General features: G+C 34.3%; 1 protein-coding gene across 10 annotated transcripts in view; it reads right to left on the bottom strand.

Annotated features, from left to right (window-relative positions):
• The window catches only part of LOC135277808 (tolloid-like protein 1), a 261404-nt gene that overhangs the window by 32610 nt on the left and 208230 nt on the right, over positions 1-20564 (bottom strand). For 6 of the 10 annotated variants that reach the window (XM_064384065.1, XM_064384068.1, XM_064384069.1 and 3 more), the window contains 3 exons: positions 18541-18721; positions 9006-9131; positions 5673-5800 (listed from right to left, as the gene is read on the bottom strand). In XM_064384065.1, the coding sequence (XP_064240135.1) occupies positions 5673-5800; positions 9006-9131; positions 18541-18721 (435 nt within the window). Of the gene's footprint in view, positions 1-5672; positions 5801-9005; positions 9132-16365; positions 16549-18540; positions 18722-20564 lie in introns of those variants that run through there. The other 4 variants (XM_064384071.1, XR_010345410.1, XM_064384072.1 and 1 more) reach the window with 4 other exon arrangements.

Here is a 20564-nt window from a genome sequence, read left to right as displayed (position 1 = left end):
GTTGGTGGGAGTGTAAGTTAGTTCAACCATTGTGGAAGACAGTGTGGAGATTCCTCAAGGACCTAGAAATAGAAATTCCATTTGACCCAGCAATCCCATTACTGAGTATATATCCAAAGGATTATAAATCGTTCTATTATAAGGACACATGCACACGTATGCTTATTGCAGCAGCACTGTTTACAATAGCAAAGACCTGGAACCAGCCCAAATGCCCATCGATGATAGACTGGACAGGAAAAATGTGGCACATACACACCATGGAATATTATGCAGCCATAAAAAACGATGAGTTCATGTCCTTTGTAAAGACATGGATGAATCTGGAAACCATCATTCTCAGCAAACTGACACAGAACAGAAAATCAAACACCGCATGTTCTCACTCATAGGCAGGTGTTGAACAATGAGAACACATGGACACAGGGAGGAGAGCATCACACGCTAGGGTCTGTTGGGGGGGCTACAGGAGGCACAGTGGAAGTTGAGGGGGTTGGGGAGAAATAACATGGGGAGAAATGCCAGATATAGGTGACAGAGGAATAGAGGCAGCAAACCACATTCCCATGTATGTACCTATGCAACAATCCTGCATGATCTGCACATGTACCCAGAACCTAAAGTACAATTAAAAAAAGAAAAAAAAAATTAAAGTTCAGCCAGGGCATGGTGGTTTATGTCTATAATCCCAGCACTTTGGGAGGTTGAGGCGGGTAGATCACGACCTTGTCTCTACTAAAATATAAATATTAGCCAGGCATAGTGGCACACGCCTGTAATCCCAGCTACTCGGGAGGCTGAGGCAGGAGAATTGCTTGAACCTCGAAGTTGGAGGTTGCAGTGAGCTGAGATTGCACCACTGCACTCCAGTCTAGGCGACAGAGCAAGACTCCAACTCCAAAAAACAATAACAACAACAACAACAAAAAAAAGTAACAATCAAAGATCCTAAAGAAATCAGGCAAAATGCTTTTATTTTACACACTGTAAAATCTTGATGAAATTTCCTGTGTTATAAATGTCAAAGTACACGGGTAAGTGATCGAATGATTTGAACTGTTAGTATAAAGTATTGTTCACCAAATGTCTATTGGCTGATATCCATAACAACAGTGATTTTAGTTTTAAAGTAGATAACACTAGGTAACAGTTACATTATGTGCAGAAAGGCAATCAGAAGAAACACAAGCAACTATAATGTCAAAATGGCAAGAGTCAAAAAACATAGAATCAAAATGTTACTTGGAGTTGGGGGCTAATCTGTTGTGACACACTTTCTACTAACCCTGACTCTTAAGATGATATTGAGAGTCAGGTTTTTTATGAACATGATCCACGGGATAGGATGGTGGGAATCAATATTATGCTCTGAATCAGAAATTCTGGTGTGGCAGAGATGTGTGTTTTCACAAGCCTTTCAGGTAATTCTGATGCACGCAAGCAATTGAAAAACCTGGCTTACATTGTAACTACTCCCACAAAAAACACAAATTCCGTTTCCTAAAATAAAGTTTAATACTTGCATTAAGGCTCTCATTGTGCTTCTAAATATTACCTGCTTAAGAAACCAACAGGTATGACCATTGTTGAACAGACATACTTTATATCCTCATTCTCAAGTCGAATATTGGCAAAAAATAAATAAATAAATCCTGTAATTTGTGAAGGAACAGATTGCCCTAGAGTTAGACGGGATGTTTCAAGCTGAAAGATATAATTGAGAAAGGATTGAGTATTGCTATTTTTAAAACTGGGGTATATCAGGAGTTCTACTTCCCCTTGGATATAGAAAGTTGGAACTAGTTTTCCTTCTACCCTCAAAACAAGAAAAAGCCATGATGTAAAGTGCAAAAAAAAAAAAAAATCACAATGTTGGCTGAACACACAGAAGTATGGAAATCACAAATCAACCAAGTATTCTGAAATCTACTGAATGTCAGGTCTTTGCAAGAAAAGATGTGCTACTGGCAGACTACAACAGGAAGAGATGTTGGTATCATACAGCCAGGCAAAAAGAAAGCATTCTGATTAAATTGGTGATGGATTGGTAAAGGTCATGTGTGGATGGGGGGAGAGGATAGAACTCATGGAAACTGCAGATATGAAGGGAGCTTGTGCAAACTCGCAGACCCTTTCCCATGGACCTCCACCTCCTGCTCATGAGAAAATTTGTGGAAAAAGCAGGAGGTGCATGAGTGCCTTCCTTGGTGTTTCAGGCTTGCAAGAGGGAAGTGATCACTGCCGTGAGAAAAGTCTCTAGCCTTACTGTAATCCTTCTTCAGAAAACAAAGCCTTAAGCCTGTGAGGGAGAAACAGAATATCCTGCCACCTCTACAACAAAGTTATAGACCTACTGGAGGCAGAGGAAAGGTCAAAACAAAATAAAACCAAAAACAAAACCTACTACCCCTAGGGGAAGTCCTGGATGCAGGATCTTATACCAGTAATATTAGAGATCTCCTACCACTAAGAGACTGAAAAGAATCTCTCTCCCGTGGAACACTCATAAGGTATATAGACAGAGTTTCACTGCCATGAAGAGAAGAAATAGGACCCCTGAGAAAGCTCAACCACAAGACCTGAACATGCAGGGCCTGCCTAAGGTGGAGGCTATACTGAAATAATAAAGAACCCCTTGCCTTCACCACCAGACCAGCAAGCACCAAGTAACAAGCAACTGCCATCTACCACTGATGAAGAAGACAAAAAAGTGTGGAGAGGAACAATATTTGTGGTGGGGATGAACAGAGAAGGTAAGGGTGAAATAGAAGCATTGAGGAAACACCTGTTAAATCCCAGCCTCCATCCTAAGAAAAAATAATTTGAAGACAGTGGTGCACTGAAGATAATAGAACAAGAAAACCCAATCTCAGCTTAATTCCTGGTTAAATCAACCTAACACCCTTCCTCATAGGCTAATAGCCTAACACAAGAGATGCATCCGTTTCCAGAAATAAAGTCTCTACAATTTTACACATAATGTCTGATTTTAATTTAAAAAAATTACATGAGACACAAAAAGGCAAGAAAAATAAAAACAATGCAGCTATGAGACAAAACAATCAACAGAACAGACTCAAGCCTGTGGCCCCTATGTTTATATCAAACAGAATTTAAAGGAAGTATGAATTTAACATTGATAAGATAAAGATTCTAGTGAAGATGTAGAGCATATGCAAGAACAGATGGGAGATTTCAGCAGAGAATGGTGTTATGGATTGAATTGTGTTTTTCAAAAATTAACATTGAAGCCCTAACCTCCAATCTGATATATTTAGGGAGGTAATTAATGTTAAATAAAGCCATAAGAATGCAGCCCTAATCCTATAGGGCTGGTGTTCTTATAAGAAGAGTAAGAGACACTGGAGCTCTGTCTCTCTCTATGTATACACAGAGAAAATGCCATGTGAGGACACAGTGAGGAGGAGGCCATATAGAAGCCAGGAAGAGAGGCCTCACCAGACACTAAGCCTTATGGCACCTTAATCTTGGACTTCTAGCCTGCAAACTATAAGAAAATAAATTTCTGTTGTTTAAGCCATAAGTCTGTGGTAATCCGTTATGGCAGCCCAAACAGACTAGTACATATGGAAACTGTAATTAGTGAAATGCAAATTCTAGAAATAAAGAACATAATAATAGAGACAAAGAATGCTTTCAACAAGTTCATCAGTAGATTCAAGACAGCTGAAGAAATAATTACTGAATTTGAAGATAGGTCAATAGAAATCACTGAAACTTAAACTCAAAAAGAAGGGCAAAAAATGAACTGAACATCCAAGAGTTGAGGGATAACAGCAAACAATCTAGCCCATAAGTAATTTGAATCCCAGAAGAAAGACAATGGCACAGAATAATTATACGAAGAAATAACAATTGATAATTTTCAAAAATTAATGACAGACCCCATAATACGGATGCACTAAATTCAGAGAATTCTGAGGAGGATAAACATAAAAAAATCGCTAAACAGAAACACACACACATAAACACACACATCTGCATATATTATATTCAAATTGCTGATAAAAAGAAGATTTTGATGGCAGCCATAGAAAAAAGAATCACAACTTACACATAAATATAAGATTTACAAAAGAAGGATGAAAAACTATGTTTCAGAAAAAAAAAGGAGTCAAGCATTCAAGATGGAGAAAGAAAACTGTCACGTACTTTATACAAAATATAAAAATAAGTTCTTCAGAGAGAAAGAATAAAATACCCAACAAAATTTAGATTGAAATAAATAAATGTCTTCAGTCAAATCAGCTTTTCCAACTCCTTTAGGAAAGTGCTCTCCTGAAAAAAATGCAGCCTCTATATTTCAGCCCATAAGATTCAGGGAGTTACCATAAGGTCCAGGGAATTATCCTCTCAATCAGGACCTTGGACAGGACTAGAGAGCAACTAAATTCCTATAGTGCTGTCATTTCAGCATTTAATACACTTCAACAGTGTGGCTGAAATGAATTGATGTCTCTGTCTGGGCAGTCATTTACAACTATAGAGACTGGAAGGATCTCCATACTAGGAATATGAATTTCTTGGTGACTGTCTCTGATTTTATTATAAAGCTGTATATAAATAAGGTCTTTTTATTGGCCAATAATATTCACCGACGGGAAGAGTCAAAACAAGAAATTTAGAAATTAAGCTTATGATTGTACTGATCCAGTGAGCTACTTTGGACTGATAGCCTCACTCCTCAGATATTTTTTGTTATTAAAGTGCATGCTAGACTCTTTCCTGACCCTTGTTCACTGGCACTGCTTTCTGCTTCTAAAAACAACATATTGCAGGAAATTGTTAACATTTCTACATTTGTATAATTTTATTTCTTTTTTTTTTTTTTTTTTGAGATGGAGTTTCGCTCTTGTTACCCAGGCTGGAGTGCAATGGCGCGATCTCAGCTCACTGCAACCTCCGCCTCCTGGGTTCAGGCAATTCTCCTACCTCAGCCTCCTGAGTAGCTGGGATAATTTTATTTCTTTAGATTACACTCTTCAAGCACTCTGTAGCCTATAATGAAATTTAACACTTATTATCAGTTTATTATTTATGAGCAGGCCAGAATGCAAAATTCAAAGAATGCAGGAGAGATAAGACAAACATTATACTCATATTTGAATAACTCATGCTGAATAAAATGTGAGTGAAATCTAAGGACATCAGTATCTTTGTATAGAGGGCAATATATTATGCAAAAATAATATTCTATAAACCACAAGATAAAATTTATATTATTATAAAAAACACATACATATATGGAATTGGTGCAACCAGTAGAATATGCTATGCTGGGTTTAAGTGAATTATTATTCTATTGCTTTCTTGCAAATTTCTGATTTTTTCATTCCTTCATTTATTTTCCAAATTTGGAAATATAATTACCAGTAATATATTAGGGAATAAAGACTGCTGTTTTGCAGCAACTTTGGTAAGGCCTTTTAAAACATCCAGAATAAGAAACTGTAGGGAGAACAATATGGCAGTCACCTTGATGTAGGAAGCCAAGGATTTTAGTGCTAGTAGAAAAGCATGAGACAAAAAATCTTTTCCAGCTGCCTAATTATTCAATTCAATTAGATAAGCCTTCATTTTATTTCCAAGTGCTTGTAGTGAAAGACAAGGGCAGTCAGCTTAACGGAAAGAAAAAGGATGTGCTCACTTACTAATTTGATTCGGTGGCCAGGAGTGGCGCTGATTTCCCATGTGCATTCTTTTCTGCTTGGGTACTTGTCTGGCCAGTTGGGACTGGTGATGAGGCCAGTTGGACTGTGGATCTTCTGTTCACACTCAGCTGCACCAATAACCATAATATCAGACAGTGTGACAGTGTGGAAATGCAGCCCAGGTTTGAGGCAGAAAGCAGCCTATTTGCCCACTGCCCTGTTGAAAGACTTTCCTGAATACCAGCTAATTATCACTGCAGTGTCGATTATCATATTCCTCTACGCTGGAAACTATGTTGCTGAGAATAATCAGGCAGTTTGTTGTCTGTCTCATATGAAATTAAGTATTTACCATAAATCAGATAAATGCCTAAAAGAAAATGAACTTTCACTTTAAACTGATGGGTCTGTAGCTCAGAATTTAACAGTGCAACATATATTGACAGTAGAGAATATCAACACTGGGCATGTGCAAAATATTTAATCCAATGTCACAAATAAACATCTTGGACTATGCCATTTTCATTTCTTTTTCCTATTAAAAGAAACATCATTTATAGCTAATTAACATCATTAAGGCACCTTATGAATCAAGTATTTACATTTTCTCTCTCCCTTAGTTAAATATACACTTGAATACCTACACCACAATTTTAGCTTCTAAAATAAATTAGCCCTAATGTCATCAAAGCAAATGGAAGCACTAAGGGGAAAAATAAGCGAACAGCTACTAGCCCTGCCCTAGAGGTGTTTCTGGACTAACTTCAAAGGATACCTCATTCAATCAGTATAATTATTGAAGAGTTTTTTTTTTAACAACCAAAATAACCTCATTTTAGACAAGATCATTCCACACAGTTAATGTCAAATTTAAAAAATACTTAATATCTTCAAGCTGTGTTCTTTCTGTATAATTTATGAAGCTCTATATCATACATTCTTGTTTAGACTGGGATTATTTGTTATGTATTGTGTATCCCATTCTAAAATACAGATTTCTAAAATTTCCTGAGCAATATATTTGGTTAAATACTTTATTCAATGGACAACACGCCTGTTATACCCTTCAGGGCCACACAACAAGGGTAACATGCCCATTAGTTAATGCGCTTTCTGTAGTTGCTGCTTCTTGCTCTGCTGCATTCATTCACACTAGACCTTCATCTTAATTGTGCTAGGTTTCTATAGGGAGACCTGTATTTGCAACAGAAGATCACATAAAGTGGAAGGTAAAATTCAGTTCCTGTCTAATAATCTACGATTATGGTAGCAAGACAACAGCCTTAAAAGTTTGGATCAAGTTATGACAAGGGTTTTCTAAATTCCATTGTTTCTGTCTCTGCCTCGCCATGTGAAATGTAAACCGGGCAGGATGTGGCAATTACACTGAGACTGGGTTGAGAGGCTCATTGCTAAACTGTACAAGGAGCATGTACTATAGTGAAGGTAAAAGATGATCTGACCACTTTCCTGGCGATAAGACAAGTTTATTACAGTGTGTCTGGATGCTGTTTTATCTATAACGAAGTTTCCTATATCATTTATGTAATAAACAGAGACATATTTGCTACCCACGATCCACAGGATACATGTATAATCTATAAAAGCTGTCTTCTTGGCCGGGCGCAGTGGCTCAAGCCTGTAATCCCAGCACTTTGGGAGGCTGAGGCGGGTGGATCACGAGGTCAAGAGATCGAGACCATCCTGGTCAACATGGTGAAACCCCGTCTCTACTAATACAAAAAATTAGCTGGGCACGGTGGCGCGTGTCTGTAATCCCAGCTACTCAGGAGGCTGAGGCAGGAGAATTGCCTGAACCCAGGAGGCGGAGGTTGCGGTGAGCCGAGATCGCGCCATTGCACTCCAGCCTGGGTATCAAGAGCGAAACTACGTCTCAAAAAAAAAAAAGCTGCCTTCTTTTTTTCTCTGAATTACCTTCAATGTCTGCAAAACAAAAAACAAAAGCCTGGGCCAACTGCAGTGGCTTATGCCTGCAATCCCAGCACTTTGGGAGGCTGAGGTGAGTGGATTGCTTGAGCTCAGGAGTTAACAGACCAGCCTGGGCAACATGGGGAAAACCCATCTCTACAAAAAACACAAAAAATTAGCCAGGCATGGTGGTGTGCACCTGTAGTCCCAGCTACTCGGGAGGCCAAGGTGAGAGAATTGCTTAAGCCTGGGAGGTCGAGACTACAATGAGCTGAGATCACTCCACTGCACTCCAGCCTGGGTGACAGAGGGAGATCCTGTTTCAAAATGAAAAAAAAAAAAAACCCACAAAAACCTGGGCTTATTTCCTAACCTATTGATTTAATAGCATATTGTATCTTACCAAGTTACAGATATTATGCTTTTACATGAAAATAGAGAAAGAAAAATTTCTGTTTGTGTATGATTCTGCATAGTGTCATTAACTCAATGAAAAAAAAATTCCCTGACACGTGACCATATTTGAAAGGAGCTGAATGGAACAAGGGTCAACTGAGGATATTCTCTATGATTCCAGTGTTTTCACACACAAAAAAAAATGTTATCTAACTGTGGTTAGAGTCAGGTACCTTCCAATATACATATGATGACTACGTTTACAAAATTTGCCTTAGTAATTCTCTTCTCAAAACAAGTATAAATCCAATTTTAGTAGGAAATTCGGGAACAGACTCTCAAAGGAAGAAATAAGAGCTGAATAACTATGTATTGTTCCCATTTAGCTCATAGTGGCTAAGGGGAATAATATTATTGGTTTATAAAAATTTTGAATTTTGTAAGGCCTCAAGGACAAAGTCTGACAGGGTATTATTATGCTCTATTAAGCTTTTCTGGACCAAAACCATGACTTAAAACTTTAAATGGCACAGTGTCTACCATTTTCAAATGTCTTTCCTGTGGTAGGCATTTGAATTTGATACTCCTGGTATTTAAAGGCGCATCACTTATGTAGCACATACACAAAATATACAAGATATTTTTGGGAGGAATATTACACCAAATGCAAAACATTCAGCAGAAGCTAAGTTTAAATATGCATTGTGTTATAAGGTCTGTTCCACAAAGACATGGGGAGAATGTGGTGCTTTTCTGGCTACCAGATGGTAGCCTAGCAGCTACTATGTCTGCTATTCAAAGCTACTCTAATGCCACCTATGTGTGCGAAGTCCAGATCCAGTAATTTGCCTTGGATCTTTGAACATCACACAGAATTTTGTTTTTTGACATTTAGATAGCCCACTGTGATATCACTCATTGAAATGGTTAACTCTACTTGGAGCAGTGCTTTAACAGAACCACATGAAATTCTACATGTTGTCAAGAAAAGTGTATTCCTTGCCGTACCTTCCTTGCAATCATGTTTATTTTCATGCAGCACAAATCCACTACGGCATTGACACATGTAACTTCCCATCGTGTTGACACATTCGTGCTGACATCCACCATTATCCTTAGAGCATTCGTCTTTGTCTAGCAAAGAGATAAATTCCATAGTTTACTAAGTAACTTTAAAAACAAAGGATATCACAGAGAGTCATTTAGCTATGGTTAACATTGCCAAAGGGTAAGCTAAGTCATGGTTTCTTCTGTTCCAAGTATAAAACAAACAAAAATGTATGATCTTTTAGTTTTACCCTTTCCTTGTTTAGCTTGAAGGCTTGTACCATGAATCAAGTTTCTAAGACCATTAGTGCTACGATAACAACTTGTAATCCTCTTTTATTCCTATGCTGGAGTTGAAGTTTTGAGTAGGAGAAAGAGGGAATCAATAGATCTTTTTACAAATTAACCCTAAACATTTATTGCCAATATTTAGAAATAAATTTAAAATTGTGCATAGTTTGAATAGAGACAAGAAATAGCATTTAAGTAGAGGGATACCCTTCAATATATTAACCATGGTATACAGACAGAGGCTAAACAAGGTTCCAAGATTTGTATGTAATCACTTTAAAAAATCACTCAGTATAATTACTGTAGTTGATTTTTTTTTCTGCATTAACTCTGCGGTTATGCTTAGCATTAATGAATCGGGATACTTCATAGCACTCCAAGACAGAAAAAGGCATAATTAGACTATTCTCAAGAAGAAATGAAATTTATGTATTTTAAACAAATCTACTCTGGCAGAGAAGTTTATTAAAAGTTATCCCCTAAAAGGCTTTTAGTGTGCTAAAAGTAAAGTAAAGATTAGACTAAGAAATGTAAGCCTCATGAAATAGCCAAAAAATTCACTACAGGGAAAAAAGCCAAACTAGATTAACAGGCAGTCAATTTGGTGAGGCATCAACCATCACTCTGTGTCACTCAGCTGTCATTCCATAGCTGGCTTGTCCATTAACATCAAAACTGGCAGATTGCTCCTGACACAGATGTATGATGGCACATCACTCAGACTTTCATCACTCCCACACATAGAGAACAAAAGGATATGTTATAGTCATATGAGAAGTTAGGCTGAATTCAAATTGTCCACTCTCAGCTGATTTTTCTAACGGGCACTAGCAAGTTCTTGTTGGCATAAAAAGTACACTGTTTTTGCTTTTTTATCAAATCAATATTCATTCCATAGGAAAAGGTTTAGGGAAGATATTTTTATCAAATAATCTGATAATAATTTTTAAATATGCATCTATTTTGTCACATTTGAAGATTGATTACATGACACACATGCTTAACAGGCGATATTAATGCATTGCGCCATAGCTGAATATTTTAAATAAATACAGGCAATCTCAGTTTTTAAAGAATATGTCGTAATTAGTATATTTGTGATTCACGTGTTCTCCACCTATTCTTGACACTTCCATTATTCTTTCAACACTTACTATGGAGACTAAGCAAAAAGCAAAACAGTAGAATAAACAAAACGATTCTGTGAAAGAGCATCAAATACTGAAACGCAGAAAAAAATAACAGAAAATTAGATTTGTAAAATTAATTTTAGAGCAATTTAGTGTAATTTTGAACTCTTATTCCATTAATTGCATCAACAGTGAGAATCACAGTTTATGAATTATGAATGACTTATACAGAATGGGTAGACAGTAAACCATACTTCCTACCACTATGGTGTCAGCTGCCTGCATTTTCTGATTCAGATAGTTAAACAGTAAATTGATTAAATTCATTTTTTTATTCTGACTTTCCAGAGGCTCTTTGCCTTAAGAAACTTCAGAAAAATGCTTCCTTATGAGTGAATGTATATATCTCTGTTAAATGGAAGGAACCAATTAAGAAAATGCTGGTGCCAGAATTATTCTGAAATAGACACACATTTCCTATGCAAATGTTTATATAACAATGGTTTGGCGTACCTAATATAAGACCTCATAGAGTGAACTTTAGTTGTACCCTGGGTCAACCAAACCTTTGAAAATAGTTTAAAATTAGTTCACATTTTCAATTCACTGATAAACAGATGAACTGCTCAGAGATGAACAGTGTGGAGGTAGACACGGCCTGAATCACCCTTTTATTGGTTTCTGTTTGGACTGCCATACATGAAAGATACAAAAATGCTAAAATACAAATGTGAACACAAGTGTTATTTAATAACACATGAATTATTGCTGTGAGTGTTAAAATTCACAGTTATTTTATAAGAAAAATAATTTCAAAACATAAAATATCCCTAACATCCAAACTTCACTCTAGTGGAAGAGTCAAGTCATCTGCTCATATATCTAGGTATCATTAGTTGCAAGATTTGTTAAAAATAAACTGACCTATAATAGTAGTAACTAAGGAGAGATCAAATTAAAAATAAAATCAATTATATTTCAATGATTTTGTAGCCAACAATTAATACTCTTCTTGTGCTCAAAAATAATGATAATTGCAAAATAATTTTTGGAAGAAGAGAAAGCAGACGAGGAGGAGGAAGAGGAAGAAGAAAAGAAAGAAGAAGAGAAAGAAAAAGAAGGAGAACAAACAGAAGAAGAGTTGTTATTGTTATTTACATAGTCATTATTCTTTAAGTATTTTTTTTTTTAACTTTCCCAATTTTTCAGAGTTTCCTGCCTCATTTACACATCTGATATCGCATAACTTAATCAAGGTCTCATGAAAATGAAAACTTATCAGGCTACTAAAATATATTTATCAGTTAGTCTAAATTTTAGCTAAAATTCAAAACTGAACTAATCAAAATAGCATCTAAAAGCAGCAGAGGAAAGTTATTATATCCTCAAAAGTAGCAATGTAAAACTGTGGCTTCATGTGTCAAACAGTCATATCAAAAGAGAAAATTTCAGGAAGTCATTGGAATACTTAAAATTATTCAGATGTTTTACATCATGCAGATCTAAAAATTTTGGTATTTTGCACTATATTTTGAAAAATGTTTTAATTCATCTGCAGAGTAGTAAATACAGTGTGGTTGTTTTAAAAACACTTGTTTGAACAGGAGTTAATAGACTAATTAAAGTGAATGTAATTTTGGATTTCTTATGGTTATGAGAAATAGCAACTTCATAAAAGATAAATTCTGCAAATATATTGTAGATTTCTTATTTATGAAAGGTCACCAAACTTGGGAAAAAGCTGTTTGCAAACATAATTAACTTATGTTTTCACTTTCCATTTCTCCTCTTAGGACAAAAACTGTTTTTTCGAACAGCAGAAATCAAAGGAAAGGGAAAAGGAAGGAGGAGAGAGAGATTTAAACATTTCTCATAATGCCTGCATAACACATTTAAAAATTTAAAATTCTATCAATAATTTATTTGAAATTTTCTGGCATTTTCATATACTAGACACAGAATAAAGCAAAAGAGTTTTTCTTAGTGCTAGAAATAAATGTTTTATTGAGGAAAAATAAAAGCATTTATTTTCTGCAGATGGAAATTAGCCCCCTTCTTTGGAATGAACATATCTGCTTTCCATTCCTTCATGTAAGATAAAGAAAAGGCCCATCATTAGGAAAAAGTGAAGGGGTATTCTTCCATCAGAGGACTACAGTGAACCTCTGAGACTATCAGAGGTCATCAGTCTATGAATAATACATACTGGATGGAACTGAAGTGGCAACCTGTATCAAGTTCTTGCAAGATTCAAAAATAAAAAGTTTCTCTTTGCAGAAAGCTTCCTTATCTGTAGGAAAAAGAAATCAATGGTCCATGCAACAGAACAGACACATACAAGAGTGGGTATTCTCAAATTAAATGTTCAGGATCTGAAATAAATGGACACATGCACAGCACACACAGGTCCAACATAAAACTATCAGGTAAATAATCACCTACAAAAAAACACTTATAAACACTAGGAGAGCTACAACAGAGACACTTTTCTCTTTTCATAAACATGTGAATATTTAAATTCCATTAATGATGACAACTTGGACACAGGAGTTTAAATCATACAAGAAAGTTGTAGTTGTGTTACTGTTTGTAATTAATCACAGTAGCATTTAAAGTTCTGTTAGTGTAATATCATGTCGAATTTCATCTACAGATATCAACAACCATTCCACTAGAGAAACGTTGAACAAGAAGGACACTTACAAACAAATATCGAGACACAATGAAAGGAAGATAAGATGAGGAGCATGTCAGTTGAAATCACTTGATTTCAGAGCTAGAAAGACTGCAATGCACAAATTATTTTAAGTGATTCCTCCATTTGTTACAGGCAGAAATGAGCTAGGAGTCAGAAAATGAGTTTTAGTCCATTTCTGTCACTGAGCAAGACCCTGGGCTTATCAGCAATAGTTAGATCACATTCCTATTAATTTTTTTACTGAGGGAGACTGTTATTGTTCTTCATATTTTCTGTTCTTAGAACTGAAGAGTCATAACTGAATCTTTTCATTAATACAGAGTTGCCTATAAAAGGCGCAATGCCTATGCTCAACTCTCATTGCCTAAAGCCATTGTTATAATATTCCCAAATTGTAAATGCTATAATTAAAATTATAAAAGCATGTCAAGTTCCCAAATGTGCTATTTTTTCAGGTATAAAGTCCGATTAATATTTCCTTTATGCTTAACTCATTTAAAGAAAAGAAACTCTTTTGAGTGGAATACTCTTAGCTTTGCTAAGATTATTAATTAAATAAACTGCATCATGTAGACCAATGCAGACTTGTACACTTGTGCTCAAATATATCATATAAAACTAAGTTTGGTTTTACTATCATATAAACAAAATCATTATTGTTAATCTAGTAACAAATCTCATTTAGTCTGAGAAAATAACAGCAATATATTATTGTTGGACTAGATATCTTCTAGAAAATGTCTATGCCACTATAGTATGAATTACCTGAAAAGAAGTGAATCACATATAATTCTCTATAATGTCTAAATGGTCTTATTTTGGCTTTCTAATTTTTTATTTGCTTTAATATTACTTCATTATATTGCTCTTTAAATATGCCCTGGAATAAGTGTAGCATATTACACTGGTTTTTATAGAGTGGCTTGTAAATTATTTTGCTATAAAATCCAATGACATTCATTTTTAAGCTATGGCATTTTTGTGACTCATTTATGATATTTAGTCAGAAATGATAGATGAGAGTTTCTTAATTCTATGAGCATGGATGTGACAGAAATCACTGATGTGAATTATTCTGCTAAAAAGTTCTTAGAGACATCCCTTCAATGTCCTTTCTTAAATCTAAAAAGAGTTTGTTTTAAAAATCTAAGGCTATGTGCAAGAATAGCTAAAATCTCTTATACAATTATTTTATTAGACAATGATATGTTGAAAATAATACTGTAAATATATTATTTCATGGTATGTTAAACCTTAAATATTTTTGTCTTTTTCTCATGTATCACTAACTAAAAGAAAGCTAGAATTTTATTTTTAATAGCTTTCTTCTCCAAATATATGGAATCACTTATTACCAAACACTACTTTTTACTAGTATTGAAAACTCTTAGAGGTTCTTAGACAAAGAATGTGGAAAAAATAGCTGAACTTGTTATATTCCGTGTTAAGGTTTCATAAAGCCATAACTACTTCTGAAAGTTTTAGAACACTGGCTGTAAATCTAACCATTTAAGACTATGTGTCTATAAACTATCTCTTGATTAATGTATATAATATATTAACATCTTTGTTAGATTGCCTGTAATTAAAATATTTTGGAATTTAATTCAATTCAATACACTTTTATTAATATTAACTTGTATTAATATTTATTAACTAATGAAGAAATAGGTGAATTTAAAAATTCCTTCACTTGCAAAGAAGGTCAAAGTCTATTAGGCAGTGTTTGCAAACTAGAAATCTTTTGACTAACCGTAATAGGTGAAAATACAATAGGAGTCTTTTTCTTCTAAATTTATTTTTATATTTAAATTAAAGAAAAACTCTGAGAAGAAAATGGAGAAAACCATAATGCATCATGTTTCCACCCTAACTAAGCATTCTTGGTATTTTTATATGGCAATTTTCAGGTTTGTTCCAACCTGCATGCTTAGCTGTATAGATAGTGCATACATTGTTTTATACCTAGATTTCCATTAATATTTTACCACATACAATATTTTGCACCATGGAATCGTCGACCCATCTTTGTAGCACAGAAGGGTCCACAAAGTGCATTTGCCATAACTTATTTACAATTTTCCTCTTGCTGCAAATTTCTGTCACTATCACATTATATTGAAATCCTTCTTCCAGATTTTGAGATATTTCTGGATGAAAGAGTCCCACAAATGTGATTTCTGGGGCAAATGGAAAAGTCATTTTAATGACTTGATTTCTATGCTAAATTTCTTTCTAAAGAATCTGTGACAATAAACCCAGTAACACACTTTATCAAAGCTCCCATAGTGAGTTTTAACATTTTAAAAAACTTCAATTTTGTCTGTGAAGTATATCTTTATAGTTTACATACTTACTTTCTAATAATGTATTACAGTGAATTACTTGGCTTTTGACATATGATTATATGTTATCATATTGAAAGCATTATCAGAACTCTAATATTTGCAACGTGAACAGACATCAATTAAAGTGAATAATCTTTTGTAAATTATGCCTTCATAAGATCATCATAACAAGGACGTTTATTCACCAAAATTCTTATTTTCTGCCATCTCTAGATAATACAACAGCAATTTATTACAAACATGTTTTTAACTTTCTCTTTTCTGGAGCAAACATCTTTCCCACTAATAGAAACTCCCAGAAAATTAAGTGTGAAATAGTTCTAGTCATTCATCCAGAACCACAGTATTTTAAATATTGATCTGACAAATAGCCAAGACTTTTCAATGATTCACAAAATGAACCTCAAAAATGTATACTTAATATTAATTGACTTGGATTTTCAAAACAATCACCTAATAAAGAAGTGAAAATCATATCTGCTGTTTTTTTTCCAGGTCATAAGAAAAAGAATTAATGCTATTTGCCAAGGTCATGATCAGTTCTTATGGTTAAGAGAATGGTCTTTGGACCAAGAGATACTATGTTTAAATGATCTGTGACAGTGAGATGCTTACTTAACTCTTCAGCTGCCTCATCTCTCATATAAATATATATAAATATAACAATATAAGATGAAACTTTGGGGTTTAATTTCTCCATGAACGTCATTGTTCAGTTTAGTTAACTACTTATACTCCAGCAAACAATCTAGGCTAGATTCTTTGAAAACCAAACATTGTCATGTTAATTGATTTACATATGTGTGTGTGTGTGTGTGTGTGTGTGTGTGTGTGTATAAGTGCACTGATAAATCCTTAAAGTATGGATAATATTCTGAAATGACTGCATCAGTGAACATGATTTATAGCAAATTACCTGTTATTGGCTCAAGTAGTACAAAGGTACTCAGTTATTTTACAAAGCGCAGTTCCACAGAGATAAAAGGATAAAGACCATATATGCTCATGTGGTGGAGAGCAGCATCTTCTGCACAAGGCTTCAGAGGTGTATTACAAAGAATTAAGGAAGCATATTTTATGTTTCATCAGTCCTATTTCTGAGGACACGAATAATCTGTTTTTATGATTTGGAAATTTTTTTTCTGACCAAAAATATCAGAAAGGGAATTTTAAATTTTCTGAGTAACTAAATTTAATCATACTTTGTAGTCAGTATTTGTAGCATGTTTCTTTTCTTTAAAAAAATTTAAAATTAAATATATGACGAAAGTAACATAAAAAGGATCCTGAATACTTTCTTTTTAAATATCATTTTAGATTAATGTGGTGCATACGCAAATTTGTTACTTGAGTATGTTGCATAATGTTGGGGCTTGGGGCTTCCATGAAACCCATCACCCAAATAGTGAACACAGTACTCATTAGCAACTTTAATTATTATGACAAAATTCATTTATTTTATAATTTCAATTTTTAAAATAAATATTTAGATGGCTCTAAGATAAGTAATCTTATCTCTACCTAACTACTGGATGACTTAAACTTGCTAAAATACATAATGTTCTCATGCCTGTAATCCCAGCACTTTGGGAGGCCGAGGCAGGCGGATCACGAGGTCAAGAGATCGAGACCATCCTGGGCAACATGCTGAAACCCAGTCTCTACTAAAAATACAAAAATTAGCTGGGCGTGGTGGCACATGCCTGTAGTCCCAGGTACTCGGGAGGCTGAGGCAGGAGAATTGCTTGAACCCAGGAGGTGGAGGTTGCAGTGAGCCTAGATCATGCCACTGCACTCCAGCCTGGTGATAGAGTGACACTTTGTCTCAAAAAATATATATAATAATAATAAAATGGTGAAGTCTAAAAAAAGTCTTATTTTTATTAAAATATTAAACTGTACTTTGAATAGCATAAATCTTAAATACCTGAGAAGCATTTGTAAAAGGTTATTTAATCTGGAAAAAAAGAAGGGAATAAGGACACGGGAGCCAAGGTCCATTGTATTCTGGAGACACTTTTCTGTATGACTTGGAACTCAATGGAGCTTGTGAACCATTAATTTCAATTACACTGAAAACCCCAAACAAAGGCTGGACATTGTAAATCTCATTAATTTTAAACACATGAGGACCAGAATAAATGGCCTTTGAATTAACTCAATCCAAATTACCTAATATTAAAACATAATTGGAATTCAATTGCTTTAAATTGGTTGTTAGTTGCAAAGAGAATAAATTGCTATACTAAGGTTTATTACAATTTCATCTACTTGGAAAATTTCAAAATAATGTTTTTATAAAGCATGATTCTGATTGAGAAAAAATGAAAATTTCTTGGTTTTTGATATATTTCTATAAAGTCTGGGGAGTTTTATAAAATTTCAGCTCTTTATAAAGGAAATTTTGCTTTGAGTTGCTTAAACTAAATACTAAATTCCAAATACAAAAGTGCAAAGCATTAAATACAGTTGTCAATATATTTAGTGAAATTATAATTTCTATATTTCTAGGTCTCTTACTGCAACCATTTCCATAATGATGAGGCAAAGCACAATTTTAATTAGCCTACTAATAATGAAAATATATTAAAATAAGAAGAAATACGTTGCAAAATAAAAAGAATATAAAAGTGTTGCTAAAATGAGACTACATTTTCCAAATAGAAATAAAAAGTATTTTGAAAAATCTGCCCATTTGTTTTATCATTATTCCCATACACCTGTATAGAGTAAAGCCAATGTGTAAAAATATTACTATAATTATTTTGTGTTATTTGTACTAGCCTTTATAATATTTGATTAGATTTTATATAAGATCTAATTGTTTGGAGGCAACATTACATCAGGACCCCTATTATTAATATCCTAATTTTAAGTAAAAAATTAATAAACCTATGGAAAATGGTAAGGCCTTTTTCTTAACTTCAAGTTGCATTTACAGAAAACTAAGAAAAACAGGTCATATACAATTTAATCCAATTCACATTGAAAATCTGTAATATAAACACACAACATGTGAATACTTATACCTGAGAAAAATTGTGCTTTGAAGCCCTTCTTGGATACAGTATTGTCAGACTTGAATTCAATTCTCATACTGTTGAACTGGGATGTGATCACTTCAGGCACTTCAGCACCACAGAATTTGCCATGCAGTTTAGACTCAGAGGTAAGACCACTCCAGATCTCCACATAATCATATTTACAAACCTGGAAAGAAACGCTGTTATCCGTTACCAGATTTGTGAGTACAAGATGACTGACATTTATCTTAGAAAAATGTATCGTGTTTTTCCCATTTTACTCTCATGGTAGTCTAACTGGAACTAACAGGTAAAGAAAAAAATCAGGCTGGACACAGTGGCTTATGCCTGTAATCCTAGCACTTGGAGAGGTAGAGGCAGGCAAATCACTTGAGCTCAGGAGTTCGAGACCAGCCTGGGTAACACGGCAAAAACTTATCTCTACAAAAACTATACAGTTAGCCACATATGGTAGCGTGTGCTCATTGTCCTAACTACTTGGAAAGCTGAGATTGAGCCTGGGAGGTCGAGGCTGCTGTGAGTTGTGATCATGACACTGCACTCCAGCCTGGGCAATAGAGTGAGATTCTGGTTTTTGTTTTGTTTTGTTTTGTTTTGTTTTAAGAAAAGGTGTTCCACTATGAGGTAGAAGGCATGAAAGACAGATTCCAGAATTTTGCTCTGAATATCTTCAAGATTTATACAAGTGTTGTTAATATGAGACTACATTTTCCAAACACAAAGATTTACGCTATGAATATGCACAATCATGCATATATTTGCATATGATATATATGATACATATATTTATATAAATATATATAATATATAAATATCATATATTTCATATACAAATATATGCATGTTTGTGTATATTTATAGCATAAATCTTTTTCAAAAAACACAAAAAGATAAAGAGAACTGAAATTAATATATTTTAAAATGATGGTGCTGATAGAAGAAGAGCAGCAGTTGCTATCCTTTTTAAAACATATTTTAAATTTTCACTAGGAACTGTGAATATACTTGTCATGTGCTGTCTTATTTAATACTGACAACAATTACGTGAAATTGGTACAATAAGCCTGTGAAACAACTACTAGCAATAGAAATAGCACTTCCCATTGTAGAGATGGGAAAACTGAAGTTCAGAAATTTTTATATAGCTTCTCCAAAATTATGCTTGTCATACATGGCAATGTGGTGGTTAACAACATGGAGTTTGGTTTAGTCCAGTGTCGTTCCCCAGAAACACTATATTCTAATGAGAACAGCACCATTAGTAACTTTAAAAGAGAAAGATGGATACTTGATGTATAATAAAAAAGATTATTTGCCTGTTAAATTTATTGAAGGATTGATATTTCTTAATTTATTTTTGTTGCTGAGTGCTGTGAAGTTACTCTGTAGGATTGCTGCAGGACTGCAAACACATAGGAACTCTATTCAGTGCATAGGAACTCTTAGACTAAAATAAGATGGCCTCATTCTGATTTATATGTAATCTACTAACAACACCAAAATGGAAGAAGCTAAATGAATGCCAGGTATTTTTAAGCAGTTTTATGGCCACTAACAGATGTTTCCATAATACACTTTTCCAAAGTTCCAACAGGGCATATGTTCAAGAACACATCTTGCATGAATGACCTTATTACATAAATGTGTAATTAGCAAGGTTTAACAATGCATATGATTGAACCCTGGGGCATGATCTGTGCTTTGAAATATGTCAACTCAAATTACTGCTTCTTGTGATATTAATTAGGTGTAAATAAGCAAAATGCTGCTAGGGAAAATGAAATAACTTTTCTACTAACTTTGTTACAATTGCAATTTTTGTTTGGAGAGTTCCAACATAATATAAAAGAATGTTTCCAAGGCTAAAGGGTTTACCATTGACTTTCCTTTGGAATATCAATATAATGAAGAAAATAATGAAGTTTTAAGCTTAACCCACTATTCTGTAAGTCACGTTTTTGCTCAGGCCTTTTATTTTAAATAGCTAAGATGCCAAACTACAAAAATAC

This window comes from Aotus nancymaae, unplaced genomic scaffold, assembly GCF_030222135.1.
Source record: "Aotus nancymaae isolate 86718 unplaced genomic scaffold, 86718_ANA_hifiasm-v0.15.2.pri h1tg000033l, whole genome shotgun sequence".
In the NCBI taxonomy this organism is placed as follows: domain Eukaryota; kingdom Metazoa; phylum Chordata; class Mammalia; order Primates; family Aotidae; genus Aotus; species Aotus nancymaae.
Note: the sequence above shows the minus strand (reverse complement) of the source record. Positions and strands in the feature narration are given on the sequence as shown.